The 22,379-nt window shown below is 41.5% G+C and overlaps 1 protein-coding gene across 1 annotated transcript; it reads left to right on the top strand.

Annotated features, from left to right (window-relative positions):
• Positions 1-1,436: 1,436 nt before the first annotated feature.
• On the top strand, positions 1,437-22,033 carry ngfa (nerve growth factor a (beta polypeptide)). The gene is made up of 3 exons (XM_023425221.2): positions 1,437-1,614; positions 19,771-19,878; positions 20,730-22,033. The coding sequence occupies exon 3, from the start codon at positions 20,741-20,743 to the stop codon at positions 21,620-21,622; it is 882 nt and encodes a 293-aa protein (XP_023280989.1). The 5' UTR covers positions 1,437-1,614; positions 19,771-19,878; positions 20,730-20,740; the 3' UTR covers positions 21,623-22,033.
• Positions 22,034-22,379: the final 346 nt, after the last annotated feature.

The following is a 22,379-nucleotide window of genomic DNA, read 5'->3' as shown; positions in this document are numbered from 1 at the left end:
AAAGTTCACCATCTGGGGTTTCCCCTTTCAAACTCAGGCTTGATAACAAGGGCCAAGGCAGTTTTGACAGTGACACAAGCGTGTACACACACGCACACACACCAGAAAATGTCACACACAGAGCCACCGAAAGAGCCACGACAACTTCAGGGTAATGCCCGCTTTGGGTTTGAACTCATCAGTGAGGGGTCAAAATTCTTGAGAGCCCTCTCAAGTTTTCTCACCTGTGTTATTTCTTCCAAGCCCCATTTGCACCCAGTAAAGTTTATTCATTAACAGAGACAGCACCAGCGTTTCAGCTAAAAGTAAAGGAATTCCATTTTCCCAAGAGGAGGAGAAAAAGGATGACAGTGACACACAATCCTTCCTTTCTCTCATTTTTCTCTGTCTTTTTTTTTCCCCCCTCTCTGTCTGTCGAAGCAGAGGGGTGGGATGTCTGTCTGCTCAGCGCCAGGGGCTCTGACAATGATACGGCTCAGGTCAGAGAGAAGCCGTGAAAGAGACAAACACATAGAACCAGAAAGAGGGTGAGAAGGTAAGACGGGAGAGACGGGAAAATAAAGATGCATAAACAAGAGAGGGGCAGAAATGTCAGAAAGGGACTGTTGTGACACTGGAGCCTGGAGGCCCTGTTGAATGCAGGGTGTGGCTAATATCTACCAGGGTGAGGGGGATATCATAGTTGCATAGTTTGACTCTTCTTGTTGCTCTATTTCCCATTTTCTGTCCATTTGCCAGGGACAAGTAGCAGAGATAAATTCCTGGTTGCAACAGACCATCAAACTTCTATTCTTGTAACTCCATGAATCTCATTGGACTGTACACATTTTCTCTACGTTTGAACTGCAAAAGCATGCGCAGATTTACGGTATCAGTTTATAGAAAATGGCAGAGTACACCGTCTCTGAAATGGTCGGTGAGTTGTGAAGCACATTGCGCCTCCAACTCCATATCCAAGGGGATCTGTGCCAAGCCAGCAATGACTCAGGTGTGGAATAACAATGACAATTTTGGGAAGCTTTCATTGCACAGGGCAAAGCCTGACCTCACTATTAGGTGACGTCAAATCTCAAATGAAAAGAAGTTGAATCATCCCCCAGTGAAAGTTTGTTTCCACTGGTATTGCACACACACACACACACACACACACACACACACACACACAGACAGACAGACAGACAGACACACACACACACACACACACACACACACAAAAAAAAAGGCAAACATGAATGAAACAGTGAATGGAAAGAGAGAATGAATAACAGCAGCTAGGTGTAAATTATGAGCAGCTGTGCTTTTTTTTTTTTTTTTTACGGAAGCACGTGGAAAGGGGAGGCACTAGGACCTGCAGTGAGCCACACATGAGGGAGGGAGCAGCTTTGGAACTTACTAAACTTTTAGAGCAATCCACTTCCCAAAGAGTGTGGGAGGGAGACAGACAGAAGTGGATGGCCCGAGACCTGTATTCACAGCTTTAAAAGCAGGAGCGGGATTTGGAGTTTGGGATAAGTCTGCCCCCCGGCCTGGAGAGAGAGTGAGGTGGAATATAACAGAGTTCACCTGGAAGTTTTCACTCACTGGGGAGGGAAGAGAAGGAGCATTAACAGGGTGGTGAGTCCTACCTACCTTGTTCGTTTAAAAAACTCAATTAAATATGGTGTGAATGTGTGGAGTGTGTATGTGTGTGTGTGTGTGTATGTGTGTGCAAACAGGACGGAGAAGCAGAGAAGAAGAGAGAAAAGAAGAGAAGAGTTTCTCTCAGAAAATGTACTCTAAAGTTTTCTTCATACCTGTCAATAAGTGAAAGTGGAGCCTCTGAATTGAGATTGAGCTCAGCAGCAGTCATTTAGTCCTCTGTTGGAGGGGGGAGAAAATTCCAGTTGACTACAACACACAGGAGTTACTAAGAAAAGTTCAGTTGAGTGATGAATGTGAAGTTTGTGTTGCTCTGTTCTGTAAACAGTTTCAGTCAGATACACTACAGTAGTTTTCCAGGTATGTGCAGATGGAGAGAGGGAATGGAAGAGGAGAGGATGTAGAGAGAAAGAGAGAATAGAGGTGAGGATTAGAAAAAAAAAAAAACGGGGGGGTTCTCCAAACTTCAATGGGAGCCAGTTCACTGTTCAGAAAGCTCCTGGGACATCAGGTTACCTTCTTTCTCTCTCTCCCTTTTTTTCTATCTGTCTCTCTCTCCCTCTTTTTCTATCTGTCTTTCTCTCCGATCATGTTACACAACCCTCAAAGGACTTGTAGATTCTGATGAGCTCCGATGTCCAACATGAAGTATGTTGCTGAGGTTATCCTCATGTTTGGGTGGAGCGTATGGGTGTGCAGCTGATTATCCATTAATATTCTTATATTTTAATTTGTTTGTAATTGTGTGTGTGTATGCAAGCGTATGTGCTAAACACAGACCTCATGCCTGCCACTCCTACCAGGGAATTCCTTTCGGGCTTTGACAGGGGAGGAATGTCACCATGGACCAGCATTTACACACACAAACAAACATTACACACTAAAGGTTTCAAATGTGTCCTGTGGGTGCAGTTATTTCATTATACCTGTTATTTTGATGTAATTTGAATGTGTAGCAGATGTAAAAAAAAAAAAAAAAAAAAAGGTTTTGTTGCAGGGTTTATAAAATTCCCAAATGGTACAGACATGTCAGCTTATATTTTTGTCACATGCACATATCTCTACATCGTCTTGTGTCTCCAGCATCGTGCTGTGTCAAACGGAATCAGAACTCGGCGCATAGTCCAGTGAGTAAAACTCTCTAAAGAGAAAGGTGCACCGGTCTGTACAAAAAGAAATTTTTTAAATTGTTTACGAGCTTGAATTTTGCTGCCAGTGTGTGCCGGAGGGGAGCGCGCAGTGTTTTCATCACCTCTCTGTTGGTCCACAGAGGAAGTGGACAGAGAGGGCTGCAGCAGTATATCTCTATCACATGACATCTCAACAGATAGTGTACTTTGTCTGTGTGGTTAACACAGGACAACTCAGAGGACATTCACTTACAGTCCAACTGAAATTAAAATGCACATATTTATGTTGCCTGTATGAGCTTTACAAATTAGATAACCTGTGTCCTGTTTATGGGGAAAATCATAACCCAAAAAGAGAAAATGATATTTTCCATCACTACTACTGGCTTTACGCATACTATTGGGCCGTCTGCATAGCTGGAGAACATTCTAGCATAAAGCCAATCAAAAGATTTCATTGTCACTCAACTGTTGTGCCACTGACTGGCAACCCGGACAGCAGCCTACAACACCAAAACAACTAAACAGCCATGAATGGCAAACCACAGCAAATATACAGTATATCTACCAGTGGACATAATAGATCTACCCCGTATCTCACACTTGCCACCATCAGCTTGCCAGCTTTAAACAATTTAAACATTTCCACATGTCAAAGTTGGTTATTTTTAGATGTGGATATGGAACAGTACAGTCCTTTTTCAGCCATCACCACTACTAACTTTTAACTGCTGCCCCATGTAATCTACCTTGGAATCTCTCTGTTTATAATGTATCTTGGCTGCCCTTCTGCCTCACCTGTCTGTAAGCCATGTGGAATGATCCAGATACTTGCAAACTAAACGGGCATTTGTGATACAGCTTCTTGTTTTGTTCAGTTTTATCAGCAATGCATTATTTTGACTGCAGAAAGGAATGGTAATCTGTCACTGCTTATGGGTTGAATTTGAAATGCTCATACTTATATTCTTCAAACCTAAGTGCAGTGGCATTGCTAAAAACAGCATAAGCCATATAAACTACTGTGTGTATGTGTAGAGAGGGCAGTGCTGTTTTCCCCCGCAGACAAAGATGTCTGTGATTATTCATGACCCTCTCAGGTTTCCCTTTGAAGCTGAATTACAGCTTTCCCTATGTTAGCACCAGTGTATTTGTGTGTGCATGTGTGTGTCTGTGTGTGAGAGAGAGAGCGAAAGATAGAGAGAGAAGGGGAAGAGATAAAGGGTAACACTTCACAATAAGGTGAGCAAATTATGAGTAGCTGCTGTGGAACGAATATTGAAATAGTTAAATGTTTACTAAGAATGCGTTAGTTTATAGCAACGACATAATACTGAGTTAATATTTCCTTATATCCATGGGTTGAAAGTTGAAAGTCACCCAAGAAAATATTATATATAAATATATTACATATACAGTATATTTCCACCAAGATATCTACCCAAACAAAATTATAGAATGATTGTTACAATCTACTCTAGTAGCACTCGTTAAACTTGCAGGTTACTATCCTTTGCAGCTTTGACTTTGATACGTTCATCATTTTGTGCAACTTACAATATATTTGTGACAATTTTAGGGTAAAGCTTGAGCTTGTTTTGTCAAACACATGGCACAAAATAATCATATTTTAGTTTGGGTAAATAACCCATTGGTACCATAAGAAATAACAGTAAGACTGGGTCAAAACAAGTCATGAAGTTAAGCCTGTATTGTGTCAGTTGACCCTGTGGAGTAAAGTAGATCATCGTCTCTACCAACGTACAATGTAGCTACTGAGGTTTACCAGAAATGCTCCATTCATTCATGAAGCTGGATAGCATACTTTTAAAAAAGAGATATTACATTGAGAGCACATTAACAGTGATGTTAACAGTGGTTGATAGATTTGTTCCTTACTCATTCCTTTGTATCTCAGGATCTTGTCTACTTGTAATAACCAATAACAGTGCAACGCAAGATGCATTTGGAGTGAGCGGCCATTTTGTTCGGCGCTCTCCTGTGTGGCGATGTGACGTAATGACGCCATCTCAAGCGGCATGCAAATCTGTGAAAATGCACTCATTCAGATTATGACAGGAAGAAGCTCCGCCCCTTAAACACATAAAGGATGGAATGATATGAGCTGTGTAGAGTGTTGTTATGGGACACCTGGGCAGGGACAGGCTGCGACAGCACACCTGGACCGTGAATTTAACAGTGGCTCTTTAACCCGAGGGCCTAATACCAACCGCGCTAACCCCTAAAGCATAGAGCAACCCTGTCTCCTAAAGATTATGTACATATACAGAACTACTAAACAGCATTCCCACAATGCTGTCGTGGCAACGCAATGACTAGCTGGATTATGTTCAGAGGTAATTTGAATGAATGAAGCATGACACTTATTAACAGCTGAGTCTCCAGGAGGTAGCTGGGGCGGATAGCAGGCGTACAAAACTGTCACACCAGAGACCGTTCACACCCAGGGTCCCGTCTGTGGTTAGGTTTAGGCAACAAAAGCACTTTGGTTGAGGTTAGTGAAAGATTGTGGTTTTAGTCAGATATAAATAAACGCGTGTCTGAAGTCACTGAGTGCTGTGAGTGTTTAAAACATAACCATAAATAAAGCAAAAAATAATTACATTCCCTTCAAAATGCATTTGCTGCTGGAAATTAGTTGCATAGAATTTCTAGTAGACAGGGTTGCTTGAAGTCATATTAAAAATCAAGAAACACATCAACACAAAAGTATAGAAGAGAAAGTGCCCAACAATACTACACTGCTCTGCACATTTGTTCCAGGCCAAACAAAAGTAAAAAATTGTTACTTTGGTACAGATACCTTATCACCACACGTAGCTTTACATGAGTACTACTAAAATATTAGAAGATCTGGGACAGTGCCAGCTGGCAACACAAAATGATTCAGCGTTTGTTCACAGAACGATAATGCCTGATCTCCCCACAATACAAGATTTCTTATCCGACCACAAAAGCTTGAGGCAGACTAATGAACTGGAGCGATCTGCCGGTTAGACACAGTGGTTAATAATCCCATTAGTTAAGGATAGTTTTTATGTAAACACCTGTTCTCAGTTGATGACTGCGATATTTGTGTTACCTGCAGACCCGATCAGGGTTCTGCAATTGCAGGTACATTAACTGTCATGCAGGCGGTACTGTATCTCATTTAGACTTGTTGAAGACACTATTGTTGCATGTTAAACCACTGCATTGCATGGTCTTTTGGATAGTGGATTGTGTGTTTGTATCCTGCTGTAGCCAAAAGTGACGTGTCAGTCAAGAATTCTAAGTCACATATTTGTCGAAATATATGACTGTGTGAAAAGCTGTGTGAGAATGAGCTTGTTGAACAGAGAGCATCTTCTCAAATTCCAAAGCCAAGTTTTATTTTGTGTTATCTTCTATCATATTACACTTTAAATGTGCATGACAGCACATGTATTTCTATAACAACTTCAGTCTAACCTTCACTTAGATTATATAAAAGTTACCTTAAGTTACCTTAAGAGAACAAAACATACGATTAAGCAAAAGAAAAACATCTCTGTATGTTTCTGAGAGAAATAGGTTTGAACATCTAGAACAAAGTTTCCCTGTCAGGGAAAAATGAGGAGATAATAATTCATGGGTCCAAACATAAACCAAGGCCCTGCTTTGGTTATATTTTGGGTCGCTAGAGCTGCAGTCTGGCACAGGTCAATGCACAGAATGGGGTGGGAACATCTGGTGTAAAGTGAACCAGCTCTGTTCTGTCTGGATTCAGTGGGAGAGGTAAAAGGTCATAGTTCAGGCCCAGGGTTACGTCTGTGTTTGTGGAGGAAGATGGGGATCTGGAGGTCATTTCTTGTTGACGTTTCCATTACAAACAACTTCTCACAATGTTCGGGAGAAAATTTATTCATTAGAAATCACACCTAACGATGTTTGACATTTGTAACTTGCTGGATTTGGACAGAATAGTTGTCAGACATGAACAGGATTCTTTTGTCCCAGCACCTTCTTCCCATATGGACCTGTTTTTCAGATCCTGTTCAAAGAATAATACACTCCTGTGTTTAGACTTCTCCATACATAGAAAACTGAATCCAGGACTGTTAATGCAAGTCAGCCTTTGTGTTTGACAGTTGAAGATCTGATTTCGGCAGGTGCTCCGTCAAAGGGGTTATGTTTGCCTGTGTCTACGTGTTTCAGTTTCTATGGCTGTGCACATGTGCGCGTGTGCACTGTATATGCTTCAAAAAATGACAACTAAATGTGCAGACATGCCTGCTCATTCCACATTAAATGCCTCTATGATTTTTAGCTATGGCCTGCCTTGCATGTGCATGCAGCCCAAAGACACAGTAGCTGATAAATCACCAAATTACCGGAGCTGTTCTTGTTGCTAGAATAACAGTGTTGTGGTCTTAATCTGTTGACTTAGTGCACGCCGGGTGTTTTGAATTGTTTCACCGCAACCCCTTTTCATGTGTGTGTGTGTGTGTGTACATTTGGATTGATGTGATGACACTGTCTCACTCTCGCTTTCCTTCCCCTTTATCCCAATTGGTAGGGTGCCTATAGCTTGCCTGGACATGAACCTCTCCCTTGTTGCCCTCAACAGAGCAAGAATACTTGATCTTTTCAAATATTGAAATTCACACCAAAAACTCAAAAAGACAAAATTAGCATTTGCTGTCGGACACTTTGCGATAAATATGTTTTTCTTAGCCATACAATAATCTGCTCTCACAAATTCTGGCATAAGATCAAGATGGAAAGATCAAGTTTACTCAAACAAAGACAGTAAAGAGAAGAAATAGAACCATAAACCACACCAGCACTGGAGGAATGTGGTCTGTACATGTGTATTAGCAATGCGCATGTGTGTACATGTGGATATACATGTGTGTTTGTGTTGGATACGCATCAAACACACACACGCCTTAGCCCCAAGGATACAAGTGAAGACACTTATTATGCACTTATTTGGATTATGCTGATTTGGGAATACACAATAAGCAGGAGGGTGAGCCACTGGCCAATCACCACAATAAGCAGGAATTAATAAGGCGTCTTTGTTCTTATAGTTGTTTTAGCCAAACAGGATCTCAAAAACTACCACATCTGCCTTCAAACTATCCTTTTTTTATCATCATGTCATCAAGTTTTGCTTTAGCTAAAACTTGTGGATTTATGTTGTGTCATGGGGAGTATTAGGGAGGATGACGCTGTAGGAAGCCATTTCTCTCGGCTGGATTCTCTGTTAAATCCATGCATCAAGGTCCATAGTAAATATAAATTTATCTAAACCCCCGCTGCAGGTCACATACACACATGAACACACATGCAGACCGTCTGGAAAAGTAGCTACTTTATCTCTTTCACCAGAGCTCTGCTCACACACTGGACATGGCATGTTGCTAACAGACAGAGGATGGGCCTGGGAGGTCCCACGCAAACAGGTGGTTGACATCAACTAAAGGGAGAGAAGGAGGGAGCAGAGGGAGATAGGGAGGCAGAGAGACACAGAAGCAGAGAGAGAGAGAGAGAGAGAGATGACAGAACGATGTGGAGACCACACAGAACAGAAAATGGCCGGGTCAAGTCTTTAGTGAGAAGGGTGAGACAGTAATCAAACAAAGGTTGGAAGTGACGACAACATAAATTTTTTTACACTCTCAGAGGATTGAGTACAGTTCTGACAGGGCCATCTGTAACCATCCAGCTAAGTGGATTGTTCTGATTCAAAAAGAGAACAAAGCCAAATACTTAAAGTGGTACGAGTAAGGTTTTACTGTAGATCTAAAATGTTGATTACTAAGTTGAATGATGTGAAATATGAATCCTTTACTTTTCATTTTTGATGTATAAAAAACAAGACTATATATATAATAAAAGCTTTTTCAGGCTGGACCTGGAACAGCAGTCCTTGAAGCTAAATGCTAATCCCAGAATGCTAACATGCGCAACATAACAATACTAACATGCTGATTTTAAACTGGTATGATGTCCATGCATCGATAATCTTGACAATCATGGTATTTTATTAGCAAATTTTAGAATGCGAGTGAGCACTAAACACAAAGTACAGCTGAGACAATGTCAATATTTTTGCAGGTATTTCAAAAATGACATGATTACTTGCAAAATTATTAGCTGAACCGCAACAGTGGGGCCAGCCCTATTAACATGAATGTCCGAGACTGACTGAGTGAGTGATCAAGCTACACCACTGGCCAGCCGAATGCCATGTGACTGAGTCATGACGTTACACCATTGGTTGGCTGGCTGAGTGATGGAGTTTCCCCACTGGCCTCTGCTCTTTCAGAATGAATTGGTGTGAACTAGCAGCGTTGCCAACTTTGCACATTTATCACCTAATTTAGTGACTTTTCAGACCTCTTAAGTGAATTTTTTTCAAAGAAACACCTAGCGACAAGGAAGTGCCTGCTGGTTAACATGTAGTCTTAATAGGCCGTGTAAAGATAGATAGAAGATAAAGGGGTGAATCAGGCTGACACTAGACAGAATATACAACACGATGACATGGGCTCTTTACAGCAGTTCCACAACAGTTTTCAAATATGTCCTCAATCACTGACCAAATACGGTCCAGCCATACACTAGGTTTTGACCTATACTCTTGTATGATGTTGCTTTATGGATTGAGATGCATGGCCATATATCTCAACATCAGCATCTTGAAGATGTTAAGGTATTTCAGAAAAAGAGAAAAATTTGACCTGCTGGTGGTCCTAGAGGAAAAGGGGATCACCAAAGTCAGTAGGATTCATCCTCTGGGGACTATGAATGTCTGCAGAAAATTTCATGGCAGTCCGTCCAACAGTTGCTGAGATATTTCAGTCTGGACCTACTTGCCATCCATCCAGCCACGTTGCTAAATTAGGATTTGAGGTTACTGTGAAGAGGTTGTCAGTTAAGTATGATGGCTCTTTAAGGCCACATGGCAGCAGGATGTCATCATTCAAGTTACGTATTTTGCTTCAGTGTTCTGGAGCGAGATATTTAATCCCTACACGCTTCAAAGGTGCCGCGCTGGTTGGTTGACCCTTCGCCCCAAACCACGGGGCTGAGAGAAAATTTAATTAAGTTTATCAAATCAAATCCATGTTGCACCAATTTAAAGTGGAAGGCAAAACTCAATGCAAACTTTCTTCTTAGAGCGCTTTCATTTTACTGTAACAGCCAAATACTGTCCTCACTTTTATGCTATATTTAGCTTATTCTCATAACATGCCTCAAGAAGGGAATATTTTTATGCTTACTGTGTGGTGTATTCAATTACAGAATCCAAGTAGGAGCGTATCATACATGCATATCCAAATGTCTGACGCAAGATATGCCCAGTCTACGGGCCCACACCCATGCTCATGGCATCAGACGAGAGCGCAGCACTAGTGGGGCGTAATGCAAAACTTGGGTGACTGAGTGAGCACTGCCTGTTTACGCCTCTGAATGCAAATTTACCTGTGTGATTCATTCGTGATCACTCCTCCACTGTTTTGCTTACAATGTCACGCAGCAGAAGAGTCACGTGCAAATCGATATGCATGATTTCATAGAGGCTACAAGCCGTGGAAGACGCATTCAAAGCACAGATAACAGATCGACAGAAGTTGAGTCAAATCAAACTCAGGGTGTCAGGCTGAATGACTCACGTTCACATTAGTCAGTGATTTTTATCAGAAACACGACTGAGACTTATTTCACGTGATCAGTGTCAGCGCAATAGTATCAACATGAGGGAGCGTCTGCTTGGACGGCATAGAAGATTTTCAAGCTCTGCTCCGGTTGATGCCCTGAGAGTAAATAAGCAATATGAGCTCCAACAGCTCTGAGCTCTGTTATAGCCACTGGGAGGAAAGACTCCTTTTGTCCCTCACTCCTCAACTCTTTGCAACTCCCCTTATTCCTCCCTCCTTCTGCGTCCTTGAACTCTTCTTTGTCTACATTTCTGACCCCCTGCAACCTTGTCCCTCCTTGCTATGTTTCTTTCTATCACATACTCCTTTATTTATGAAATTCCCAAGACATCTCATTGCCCATCTGTGCCCCACCCTCCATTGCTTGTTGCCTCTCCCCATCCCTTGATATCTCTGACTTCTTGCTCTCCATCCCTCTGTCTTCATCTCTCTCTGTGGCCAGACAGGCATTCCTGCCTCTGGCCCTCCTCCTCTCACTGCTCCACTGTGGGAGCTTCGATTCTCACCAGGAAGGGGGGAGTTATTACCACAGCCATGCCAAAAGATTAACCACTTGTCATGAGAAGATTGTTGAATGTCAAGGTCATAAAAACTAGGGGTCTGGAAAACATGTTAATCATTGTGTTCATCCTGCCTTCAAGGCCTGGAGGACTGGCCTCCCACATCTGCTGGTCCAGGGCAGGGAGAGAGTGGGTTGACTGGGGATGGGCCCGGTTGGGGAGGGAGATAGAGGGGGAGAAGGCCTTCCACTAACAGAGCCATGGTGCTCTGGCTGTGGCTTTGCCTCATTGCCAAAGGAGCCTCATGCCTGGAGTTCTGCTGGGGTCCAAGGCAGCAGCCAAGAGTTCATTATAAGGACAAACAACACCACACCACTGAAATGAATGGTCTGTGAGGACTTTTTAAGCAGTGAAAGTAGAATTAAAGTATGACCGTTAGTTGTGTCAGAAATAAATGTGTTGAACTGTTGAACTAAGCTGCATTCACCTTTGTGGGTACAGCCGGTCACTCTCAACCACTGAAAGATGATGAAATACGTTTCTGAATTTCCAGAACTGCTCAATAAGAAATTGGCCTCATATCAAGACCACACAAATAAAATATTCTCTTGGCGTTACATCAACATGCAGATGCAGCTGCCACGTTTGTAACAAAAACACTGTTTGAGTCTCTGAAATGTAGCAGTCTACTGCTAGGTAGGTAGTAATACAATGTGAGTACACCTTTAGTTTCATTAATGGATGACAGTTCTTAGTTTGTGATATAAATCCAAGCACATCACATTTGCATTGCTAGAGGAATGTGCTCACTTATCATAGTGGCTTTTTAATAAATAAAATGTAATGCTTTTCTAAATGTAACTATAACATATAACTCACCTGTTCATGAACAACCCCAAAAACACTTCACATATTTCAACAAAGTAGGCAGTTTTTGTTTTTTTTTTCTGGGAAAGTGCTAGAAACCACATTATTAGAAAAAAAGAAATTCCTTGGTGTACAAAGAGCTGCATTGTTTCACTTTACAGTTTCTATTTGCTACTCATCTCTTTCTTCCAAATGTAATTACTACTGGACTGAATGTCTGCTAAAATGTTGTTTATTTTGGATTCCTTTCATAAATGCCACAAGGATCCAATCTTTCTATTATGATGCATTATTGTTCGACTTACTGTAGGACAATGTGCGACAGTAGACAAAAGGCTGAGGTTACATTATAGACATGTCTCTGCTTCGTCTCGAGGCCGCCCTAGCTAATCAAAAGTGACTCGGACATATACTGTGCCAGGAGCTGACTTGAAAGTTTCACCACATGTGAGAGTATGCATCGCTGAAGATGTGTGAAACCCCAGTTGAAAAGCAGATTAAAAAGATCATCTTCAAGCCAGGGAGATACAGTACACGCCTGTCAGGGCTCTAAGGTTGATGGAACTGTGTTTCTGTATCTTGGATGGGAATAGGAGCCCTGTCAATGTTGAAGTAGCTTTGAGACTTGCTACATCTAATAGAAAGGAAGTCATTCTAACTGTATGGTGACTTAAAAGTCACATTCATGTGTCATTGCACCTATCTGACAGGTAGGTGCAATGACAGATTGAATTAGTAGGTATTTACTGTCAGCTAAACTAAACCAACACACTTTTCCCTTCTTGACTCTACTTTGAAATCTACTTGTCTTGGAACGTTTGGTAAAGAGAGTTGAATTCAAGAGAGAGAATTGGTAAAAGAGTAAAAATTAAATAATTATACTAGTTCCAAGATAAACTCCTTCCACTGGGGATGCTAATTGAAATCGTATTGTCTGTGTGTTTGGCATGTCTTTAGAGAAATCCCTTTACTCTCTCGCCTCTGAAACAGTAGCCAATTATTTGTATCCCACAACACCAAAAGCAAACACATAAGCACAGTCTTGGTTTGCGACAGCCAAGTTGGAAAAGAATGGGAGAGATCAGATGTCCAGGGAGAGGGTCTATGGATTTGATCAATAAATCTTTGTGTAATTTAACCCCAAACACAAGGAAACGATAGAGCAGTGCTCTGCACCTGCACACACGTACTTGCACAGTGTTGAAATCCGTTATCGATGTTAGACACAGAAACAGCAATGTATCAAGGAAGTTAACTCTGGCTTTTAACCATGAGAGAATAGACGGACAGAATCCAAGAGCAGAAAGGAAGAACCTGGCTAAATGAGAGACAGACTGACAGACGCACAGAGAAACAGAGACAGAGAAAGGCACGAAACAGCTGGATGAAGACACTGGCTCGTTGCCAAAGTGCCTTCCTTTTAGTTTCCACACCTTGCCTCCCTGTTTCCGTGATATTCTCAAGATACTCTGGGAAGATACACAAGCTTTTATTTCACCACAGCTGATGAAGAGAAACACCTGTGTAAAATGGTGATACATGTATTAAACCTTACAGGCGCCGGCCATACATATAATGTGCACTTGCTAATCAAAACAAGCAAGGCAGCACAAATACACATCGAAATCTCCGCTCTCACCGCATGGCACCATGTTCATTTATATTTTTATTAGAAATAAATGTGTCTGAAATAGTTGGTTGTAAAACTTAAGACTCCATATATTTCAGAGATTTTGTTGGCAGTGTGTTAATGAGCTATAAAAGATTCAGTGGTTGTGTGAAGTGAAGTACCTGCCTCTGTGTGCCTGCCAGTATCAAAAAGATAAGTTGAAGGTCAGTTACGTTTTGAGAGAAATATATTTGAAAGTTGGAAATACATATATCTGTGTGTTGTACACGCCAAGCACATTTTATTGCTGCACCCTGTAAACCCTTCATGCTTATACAAGCTGATGTCAAGAGCTGCACATCATGTTCTTTTCTCCATATTGCAGCAGTTGGTCAGTCCATACTATAACACTTTGTACAGTAAATGTTCTTTTGTTCTGCTTATCTTGCATCATTTGTCATCGCACTGCGGAGTCAAGTGCTTTAACAGGTTGTGTGTGCCTGTCAGTTTGACGCTGCCTGTCTCTCTCTTCCTGTGTCCTGAGGCCAGAGCAGCAGAGTTTACTGTTTGAAGTATCACTGATGTACAACAGGTGCCTTGGTTCTCACAGCAAATGACTTTTAAACATGAAGACGAGGGGGAAAGGCCGGAGCAGAAACTGATCTCTTTCATCTCTGCTACTCACATTACAACTGTCAAATGTGTACTTATATAAAACAATTGGTCTATAAGACACCCTGCGATGATAATCACATGTTTGCAATTTGTAAGTTTTGCAATTGCCAATGTTAGCATTAACAGCTGTTTATTTGCCAGTCTAGAAGAAACGTTGCGAGTTCAGCATCAAATGTCATTCCTTTACTCCCAGGAGTAGATCTGATATTTCTGCTAGTTGCCAATTTTGGTGCAGATCAGACTTTTCATCTGTGTCTGGGTCTGACTGAGGCTCACATGCGTGAGTCTCTCCCATGTTTTCTCTGCGCTAACCGACTTGATACGCACTGCTCTTTCACCGGTAAACCTAGCTCAAGCAGCGGTGAGGAAGTAAGCGAAGATGTGCATCCAGCCCCTTTTCAGAGTTTGTGTTTTTAATGAGGGAAATCATGTTAAACTAAATATTTATTGTAGCAGAGTGTTTTTTACATAGTTTAAAACATGTCTGGAGGGGAACTTTTACCTTTCTTAGTTAAAGTCACACTCAGTTGCACCATGCCAAAAGAGACTCAATCATGTGAGTTTAAGTTGAAGAAGTATCAATGACTTAGTTGTTACTAATCAAACATATTGTTCCAATTTGACTTCAATGCAATGGCATTTGATTTAGATTTTTTACAATTGTCTACAAATTACAAATGAGTACAAAAACTACAGAATGACTTGTGTTTCTAAGCCATCGTGAACAGTGAATGTCAAGCTGGTATATACAGTGTAATAGCTATTAACAAATAAGTTAATTTATATTAAATGCCATTTCAACATTCATCATTTATAGATCAAAGATATCTGTGTAAATGGACCTGGCCGTTGTGTAACATCAAATTAAATTATAATCAGAATTATAATCACTGCAGTATTTCATTGTTTTTTACAAATTTTCTGGCTTATGAAAAACATGCATTTTCTGAGGTTATTTTATGGTATTGCATTTTTCTGACTGTGTGACCTGCGCTGTGTATCTCATACACCAGACTTTTAAAGCGTTCCCAAGAATAGCCAGCTGACAGCCTCTCAAGAACGTTTGGAGAGCGTAACTTAATTGTGCTTTTAACAGACTCTGCATGACATCATTTTGCGTGACAAGAACTCGAGTCATGGCGATGTCTGGGATGTTGCATCAGTTTCACATGGCAGCTTGTCTAAACTGTGACAAGCAAATTGTCCCTCTATGAATGACAAGCTCTGATTACAGTTGTCAATGAAACAGGGAACGTAGGAGAAATGGAAGCATTACAGTTATGAGTCTGGCTCCGTAAAGTGAAGAGACATCTGATTCCCATGTGAACTTTGTTTCAACCCTGTTTCGCTTCGAATGAAACCTTCCCTAAAGTAAAACTTATTTGGTCCACAAGGTGCAATCTTTTTAAATCCTTGCATTCATTGATTAATGAGCATTAGAGGAAATAACTCTTCAAACATTTGGATGTGTAAAGTGAAAGAGAGCAAGTTGACCTGGCGGTCATCCCTCTTGATAATTATTTCCAGTGGATGACAGCAGGAGGAACTGCACTACACTAAGTTGATGAGAGACACAGAAAAACTGTTTACCTTTCTCTGTTTCTCTCTGCATCCCCCTCTCTGTCTCTTTTCTCCCTTCCTCTCTCTATCTCTGCTGCTGTCAGCCTCTCTTTCTCACCCCCTCATAATCTGATGCTGTTGTCATCACGCTGAGAGAGAGGTGTGTGTTTGTTTGAAGGAACTGCTGACACGCTGCTCCTGCACATCTTTTAACAAGGACTTGTAACTAATGACTAATGCATCACACAGATAGGAAGAACCCCTTGCTAACTGTAAACTAACCTTGGATTGGTGGCAGGCAATGCTCTACTAAACTGCTCATGATTTGGCATATCTGTCTTGTTGTCTTTGTATCACAGTCAACACATGGGGCTGTACTGTAACCACATGCAGTAATTTGGCAACTTGTGCACTGGCAAACTAAATAAAAACGTGTCACTGGCTAACACTGCATAGTCTTTACCAGTAACTGTGTGGCTGGGCTCCACCGCATTGGGCTAAGTAATTACTCTCTGGTTTTCCAGGTCACAACCCAGCAGCTGTGTGACGTATGTCTACTTTCCACATACTTTCATCGACTTTGGCAATCCTGTTAAACCAGGTGGTGCCATGTGGTGCCTTGAACGCCCATGCCATCGTGAGCATTGGAAAGTGATGGATGACTCAGAAGAAATGGTCTTGATTTACAGTTCGGTAAAACTGGGGAGTCAGGCCATTGTGAGAAAGGGAACCTCCTTAAAGCAGGAGATGTTACAATAAGCCTTGAGGCTGTTTTACAAAGTCTGTTCTCATAAACAACCTCCTTGGTGCAAACTATGCAAAGCACGAATCATAAAAGGATATCGAACAACTTCTTTGTTTATACCGGTTTGTATTAAGACAGTATGTTGAGTGTCTGGAAATGTGAACCATACAGTGTCATGTCATTTCTGTGGTATTTGCTTAAATGGATTTGGAATACCTTTGTCATTATTTGGCAGGCACATGTGAGCAGGACTGTCTCCTACAGTATATTCTTCAAGGCATCTCCCGTGTGTGTTTGTGTGCTCTTGATTTTTTTTGCCTGGATACTAAAGAAGAAAGCAGCTCACTGTCCTGTGCAAGTCAAAGCGCAGGGAGCCTCACACACCACTTTGAGACTTCCTGTTTTATCAGTACCATATGGATCGTCACAGTTTGATATAGGATGTACGTTAGTGTGTAAAATCCATCGGACCATTTGAGCTTTTTACTCCAGGCCCAGTCAACACCCTGCGAATGTGGCTGAATTATCTATCTTCCTGCTGCAGCTAGTACACAGGCTCTGCGTGCGATTTCGTTTCCGCAAAACCATAAAACAAACACACAGTTTTGCGAGCAAATCCAAACCCCGTTCAACCGTAGGAGCACCTCAATAACTCGTGTACGTGTATGGTGGATGCGTGTATTTGGTATTCTGCGTTGCGTACAGTATATGTGTGAGGGTCAGAGGGATAGCCACACATTCTGATCGAGTGCTGAAGTAATCCAATAAGTCAGAGGTGCTCTCTAAACCGCTCTGACCCTTGTGCTCCTGCGCTGCAGTGTTTACGCTGGCTCCACTGGCATTAAACACAAGCCACATATTTTTAACATTAGGATCCTCCCGGCTCACCCTGGGCCATGTAAATAGTGAGCTGCCCATCAGCCTGGATCAATCAGCTCGCTGCCTGTTTGGACTAGCTCCATATGTGTGTGTGAGTGAGTGTGTGTGTGTGTGTGTGTGTGTGTGTGTGTGTGTGTGTGTGTGTGTGATTTAGTTTATTGAAGCCAAAAGATATAACTGCTAGGTCAGCCCCAAACGATAGCTCTTTCCATTACCTAACATTACTTGACTGTTTCACAGCTGCAATGCAAACTGACCCTGTGACAGTGACCGAAGAACTTTTGTTTAAGTAAAAGTAGCAATACCACAATATAAATTATTTCATTACATGTTTCATTATACATGTTAAAGTCCTATATTTTTAAATTTTACTTAAGTAAAAGTGCATAAGATTTATCTGTAAATAGTTAAAAATACTAATTATGCACAGTACAATGGCCACTTTTAGAGTCACAGATGATATTGGGTTATTATTAGTGATACATTCACATATGCAGCATTTAATGTAGCTTTTGAACATAGCTACTTTAAGTGCTTTTGGGTCATTTAATGTACAGTAATGCATTATATTTAAAAGCTTGTCATATGATTTTTACAACCTTACAATTATTAAAACATTAGTAAAATACCAATTGCACACACATATCACAGCACAACAAAAGTTGAGTCCTGTCCTAAAAACGTTCACCAGTAACTACAGTTATCATGTAAACACGAGGTAGTACATTTTTCCATCTGAAATGTAGTGGGGAAAAAAAGTATAAATTAGCATTTAATATAAATATTCAAGTTAAGTACTAGTTGTACTAAATAATAAATAAATTGTACTAAATACAGTATCATCATGCATGCAAACATTTCTATACTTGTTTTCCCTCATGTCTTGTAGACAGCCACGTATAATTGTAAGATTTAAAAAAAAACTCTCGGACAATCTGAGCTTGTGGGAAAATACCTGAAAAATGATTTAAGATGTTGAACTTCTCTCATGCAGCTGAGTTGTTATTTTCTAATGGGAACAGGGCCAGTGACATTTTGATATGTCTCAGCTGCTTGACGTTGTCTTTGAATTCTGGTGTGAGCAGGCAACACTGACCTCTTCAGGTTATTATGTGCTACACAGGGAGGATCTCAAAGCAAGCTCTTATTATCTGCAGGAACCTCTGCGCCACAACAGATTGAATAAAAAACAGATAAAGTTTCATTTCATTTCCCAGTTGTGGGATTAATAAAGTTAATCTAATCTAATCTAAAGTTTCATTTTTGGAAAGATTACCATGAAGACTACCATGACTAATCAATTATTAAACTTTTTTTCATATCCAGCCAGAAGGCCGACAAGGTAGTAAAATGAAACATGTTGGGGCAAAGCATTTACAACAAGACTTTGTAGTATTCCAACACTGCACCGGCAGGACGGATTTTACAGAACACTGCAGATAAGTCAAAAATACTGACACGCCAGTTTCAACTCACCTCAGTGACCCTCTGAGTGTTTGTGTGAAAAGGTTTGTGTGTATTCATACACATCACGGCATCTAAGCATGCAAACTATTCATAAAAACAACCTTATATGCATTCTTACATGCACATGTTGGCATGCATATCCAGAAAGACACTGTTTGCATGTGTGACAGAGTTTGTGTGTGCATAGGCTCCCATCACATCCCCTATTAATGATGCATGTTGGAGTGCTTTATGTTCAGTGTATATATATATATATATATATATATATATATATATATATATATATGTGTGTGTAACATCTAATGAGGTGTGAAATGCCGCACATTCCAATGTATGCGAGCCTAAGCTCTAAGAGTTAAACATGGTGAGTGTGTGTGTGTACTTTGCATGAGATAAGGTGAGATAGTGGTAAATTGTGTATGTCTGTGAGAGCACTGGAGGTCAGGAGAAGAGAGATGAGTTTATCAGTGCTCTGTAAATAATCTCATCTGCACTGCTAAACATGTTCACCGGGCCTCAGGACTGACATCTCTGTTGGCAATTTACATGGACTTGTACTTACTAGTTTAGCATGTGGAAACCATACGTCATTCTGAAAGATAAGAAAGTGGATGCCCTTCAAAATGATACGGAAAATTAGTTATTTTTTTACATCTTCTGTTGTCCTTTTTACTATTTTTTTTTTTTTTGAATATAAAGCTTTGTCTTGTGTAATCCAATGTGCAATGAGCCAAATTTATGGGAATAACAGAAATACCCAGTTCACCTTATGTAGATGAGGCATGAAGAATTCATTGAAGTTTCTGAAAAACTGAAATGTTTCCTGTCTGTGAGGTTAACTTTAGTCTTGAATGATAAAGGCGTACACATTTGTTTGTTATTTGAAACAGTAATTTGCTTCAGTAAAATACGGGACATACATGAGAAGGTGAATTGTGGGTCCATATGTTTAAGGTACATGTTTGTTCTGTATGTGTGTGTGTTACAGAGCTCTGGTTCAGGGGGTCCAGATGGCAGGCATGAGGGGCCCGGCCTGCACTGGAGTCTGGCTCTAGAGTCCACAGGGGCTCCCACTTCAACTGGACACATTCCACAGGTTCGCAAAAAAAACACTCACCACAGCAACACACAAAACAACACACATTTATGTTCTGGGACCAGAGATGTTCCCGTGATGGTGAAAATGGAGAAAACAGAGCAATTAACTGACAGAAAAACAGCTTAACTAAATCTGGACAACAGTAATTCTGCTCCATTATATTGTATTTATGCTAGGGCTACATCTAGCTCCGATTATAAGCAAATCTATGAATAGTGAAAATAATAAATCATTTAGTTTGCTTTTAAAAGTTATTTCAGCCTGAGGCACTTGCAGCAAGAAACTGATACTTTATAGCAAATAGTTATACAGTTAGATTTGGTGGGAAAAAGGCTCTGCTGTTTGAAGGAGATCCCAATGAATCTGAGCATTGACAAGGATTCTGCTGCGAGAGGAAATGGCCACTTACTAAACACATCATATAATAATATAATCACATAATAATAATTATATAATGATGTAATAACCAAACGAAATACCACACTGGAGGAGGCTTCGTCGTAAAAGGAAGCAGCAATCAGCAGAGTAACAGTGTCAGTAACAGTGTCAGGTTATAATTTCTGCACTGCACACCTGCATGAAAATAATCGGACATTACCTGCTACACAGCGAGGAATGAGCCAATCATTGTAAAGTGCAGAGCAAATAAAAGCCGATGCCACTTGGCCACTGCAAGCATGACTTCAGTGCTCTGCCTGAACTGTGGCTATGCTTCGTTAAGTAACGATAAATCCCCATCTCACGTTTTCAGAGCCAGAACAAGTCATGTACACGTCTATTTCTTTATATCTGAACTTTCTTCCCTTTTTTTTTTTTTTTTTTTTTTTTTAAACCCGTGTTCACCTCAGGACGTGTGCCCATGAGGTCGTCACCACTGGTCCTGCTCCTCCTGATCGGCGTCCAGGCTGTACTGAACATGGGAGGTGGATTGGCCCGGAGCGCCGGGGCAGCCAACCACAAAGCAGGACAGCAGACGGCAGCCAATCATAGAGCAGGACAGCAGCAGACAGCAACGGGGGACCACTTTTCCTCACAGGAGCATCACAGGACCAGCCACCACCACAGGACCAAGAAGCACCATCGGGCAGCTTCACACGCCCAGGATAGGAGCCCCGTCGTCATGCGCTCTACATCGGATTCCCCTCCTGACCCCTCCATCCCAGTGGTGGACCCAAAGCTCTTCTCCAAGAGACGTTACCGCTCCTCGCCCCGTGTTGTCTTCAGCGAGGTGCCTCCATCACATGATGCCCTTGAAGGTGAGAGCTATGACATTGAAGGGGTGAGGGGGGTGAGGGTAAGGCGTAGAGCAGGATCGCACACCATGCACCGAGGAGAGTACTCAGTATGTGACAGCATAAATAACTGGGTGGGCAACCTGACACGAGCCACAGACATAGCTGGGAATGAGGTGACAGTGCTGCCCAACGTTACAATCAACAATGTGGTGAAGAAGCAGTTCTTCTATGAGACCACCTGCCGATACCCCACGCACAGAGGCTCCGGGAACGCAAACGGGGGAAGGCCGGGTGGACGGGGTGGCAAACAGGGTTCCAAATCTGGCAACTCAGGCTGTCTCGGCATCGATAGTCGCCACTGGAACTCCTACTGCACCAACACACACATATTCGTAAGCGCCCTCACCATCTTCAAGGAACGGACAGCCTGGCGTTTCATCCGAATCAACGCCGCATGTGTTTGTGTTCTCAGTCGGAAGTCTTGGGCGGGACGACTGGGGCACTGACTGAGGAGGACGACTCCTGACCACTGAACTATGAACCAAGCACACACATTTCTCCCAAACAGCCACTGCAGCTTTATTGCCAATACTGTAATTCTCTCCCCCCCCACCTCCAAACATACACACACAAACACAAACACACACACACACACACACACACACACACACACACACACACGCACACACACAACAGCTTCATCTATCCAACCTCTTGGCCCCTGACCCTACCTCAGTCCGAGAAGTCCTGGTTGTTTTAAGTTATGAGGACTGCATGTCATATTTATGGTTTATACAGTCAAATATGGAAATATATACGGTATGTGTATATATACAAAATGAATTCAAGCTTTTAATGTTGTTGTTATTGTTGTTGTGTTGTTCATGCTGTTATTTATTAAACACCTCAGTACTTGCCTGGTTTGTTGTGTCAGTATAAGATCGTGCTGATGTTCACATTTTCACTTCTCAATGCTCTGATCATTATTTTCATTTTAATAATAAATGAAATTAGAGCCATATGTGGCAATTTGCGGGTTCTGACCCCTTTGCACTCAACAAAGCAGCCGAGTTCAAGCTTATTACGCAAATTAGCTAAAGGTCCATCACGGTGGCCTCTGTCAGTACAGAGGCTTTTTGTAGAGCGTATTACCTTGTAGCTGTCACCACAACTTCAGCCATTCAAACTTTTTGCCCCTTAAAAAAGGTGCAATGTGTAACAATTTTAGTTTAAAATAATTTAAAAAACTGAACTAACCATCAA

Source organism: Seriola lalandi, unplaced genomic scaffold (genome assembly GCF_002814215.2).
Source record: "Seriola lalandi dorsalis isolate HSWRI2012SDOR001 ecotype SW California unplaced genomic scaffold, Sedor1 jcf7180002054767, whole genome shotgun sequence".
Taxonomy (NCBI): Eukaryota; Metazoa; Chordata; class Actinopteri; order Carangiformes; family Carangidae; genus Seriola; species Seriola lalandi.
Note: the sequence above shows the minus strand (reverse complement) of the source record. Positions and strands in the feature narration are given on the sequence as shown.

Coding starts and splice junctions, on each gene's coding strand:
- ngfa (XM_023425221.2), top strand. CDS start 20,741: ATGAGGTCGTCACCACTGGTCCTGCTCCTCCTGATCGGCGTCCAGGCT.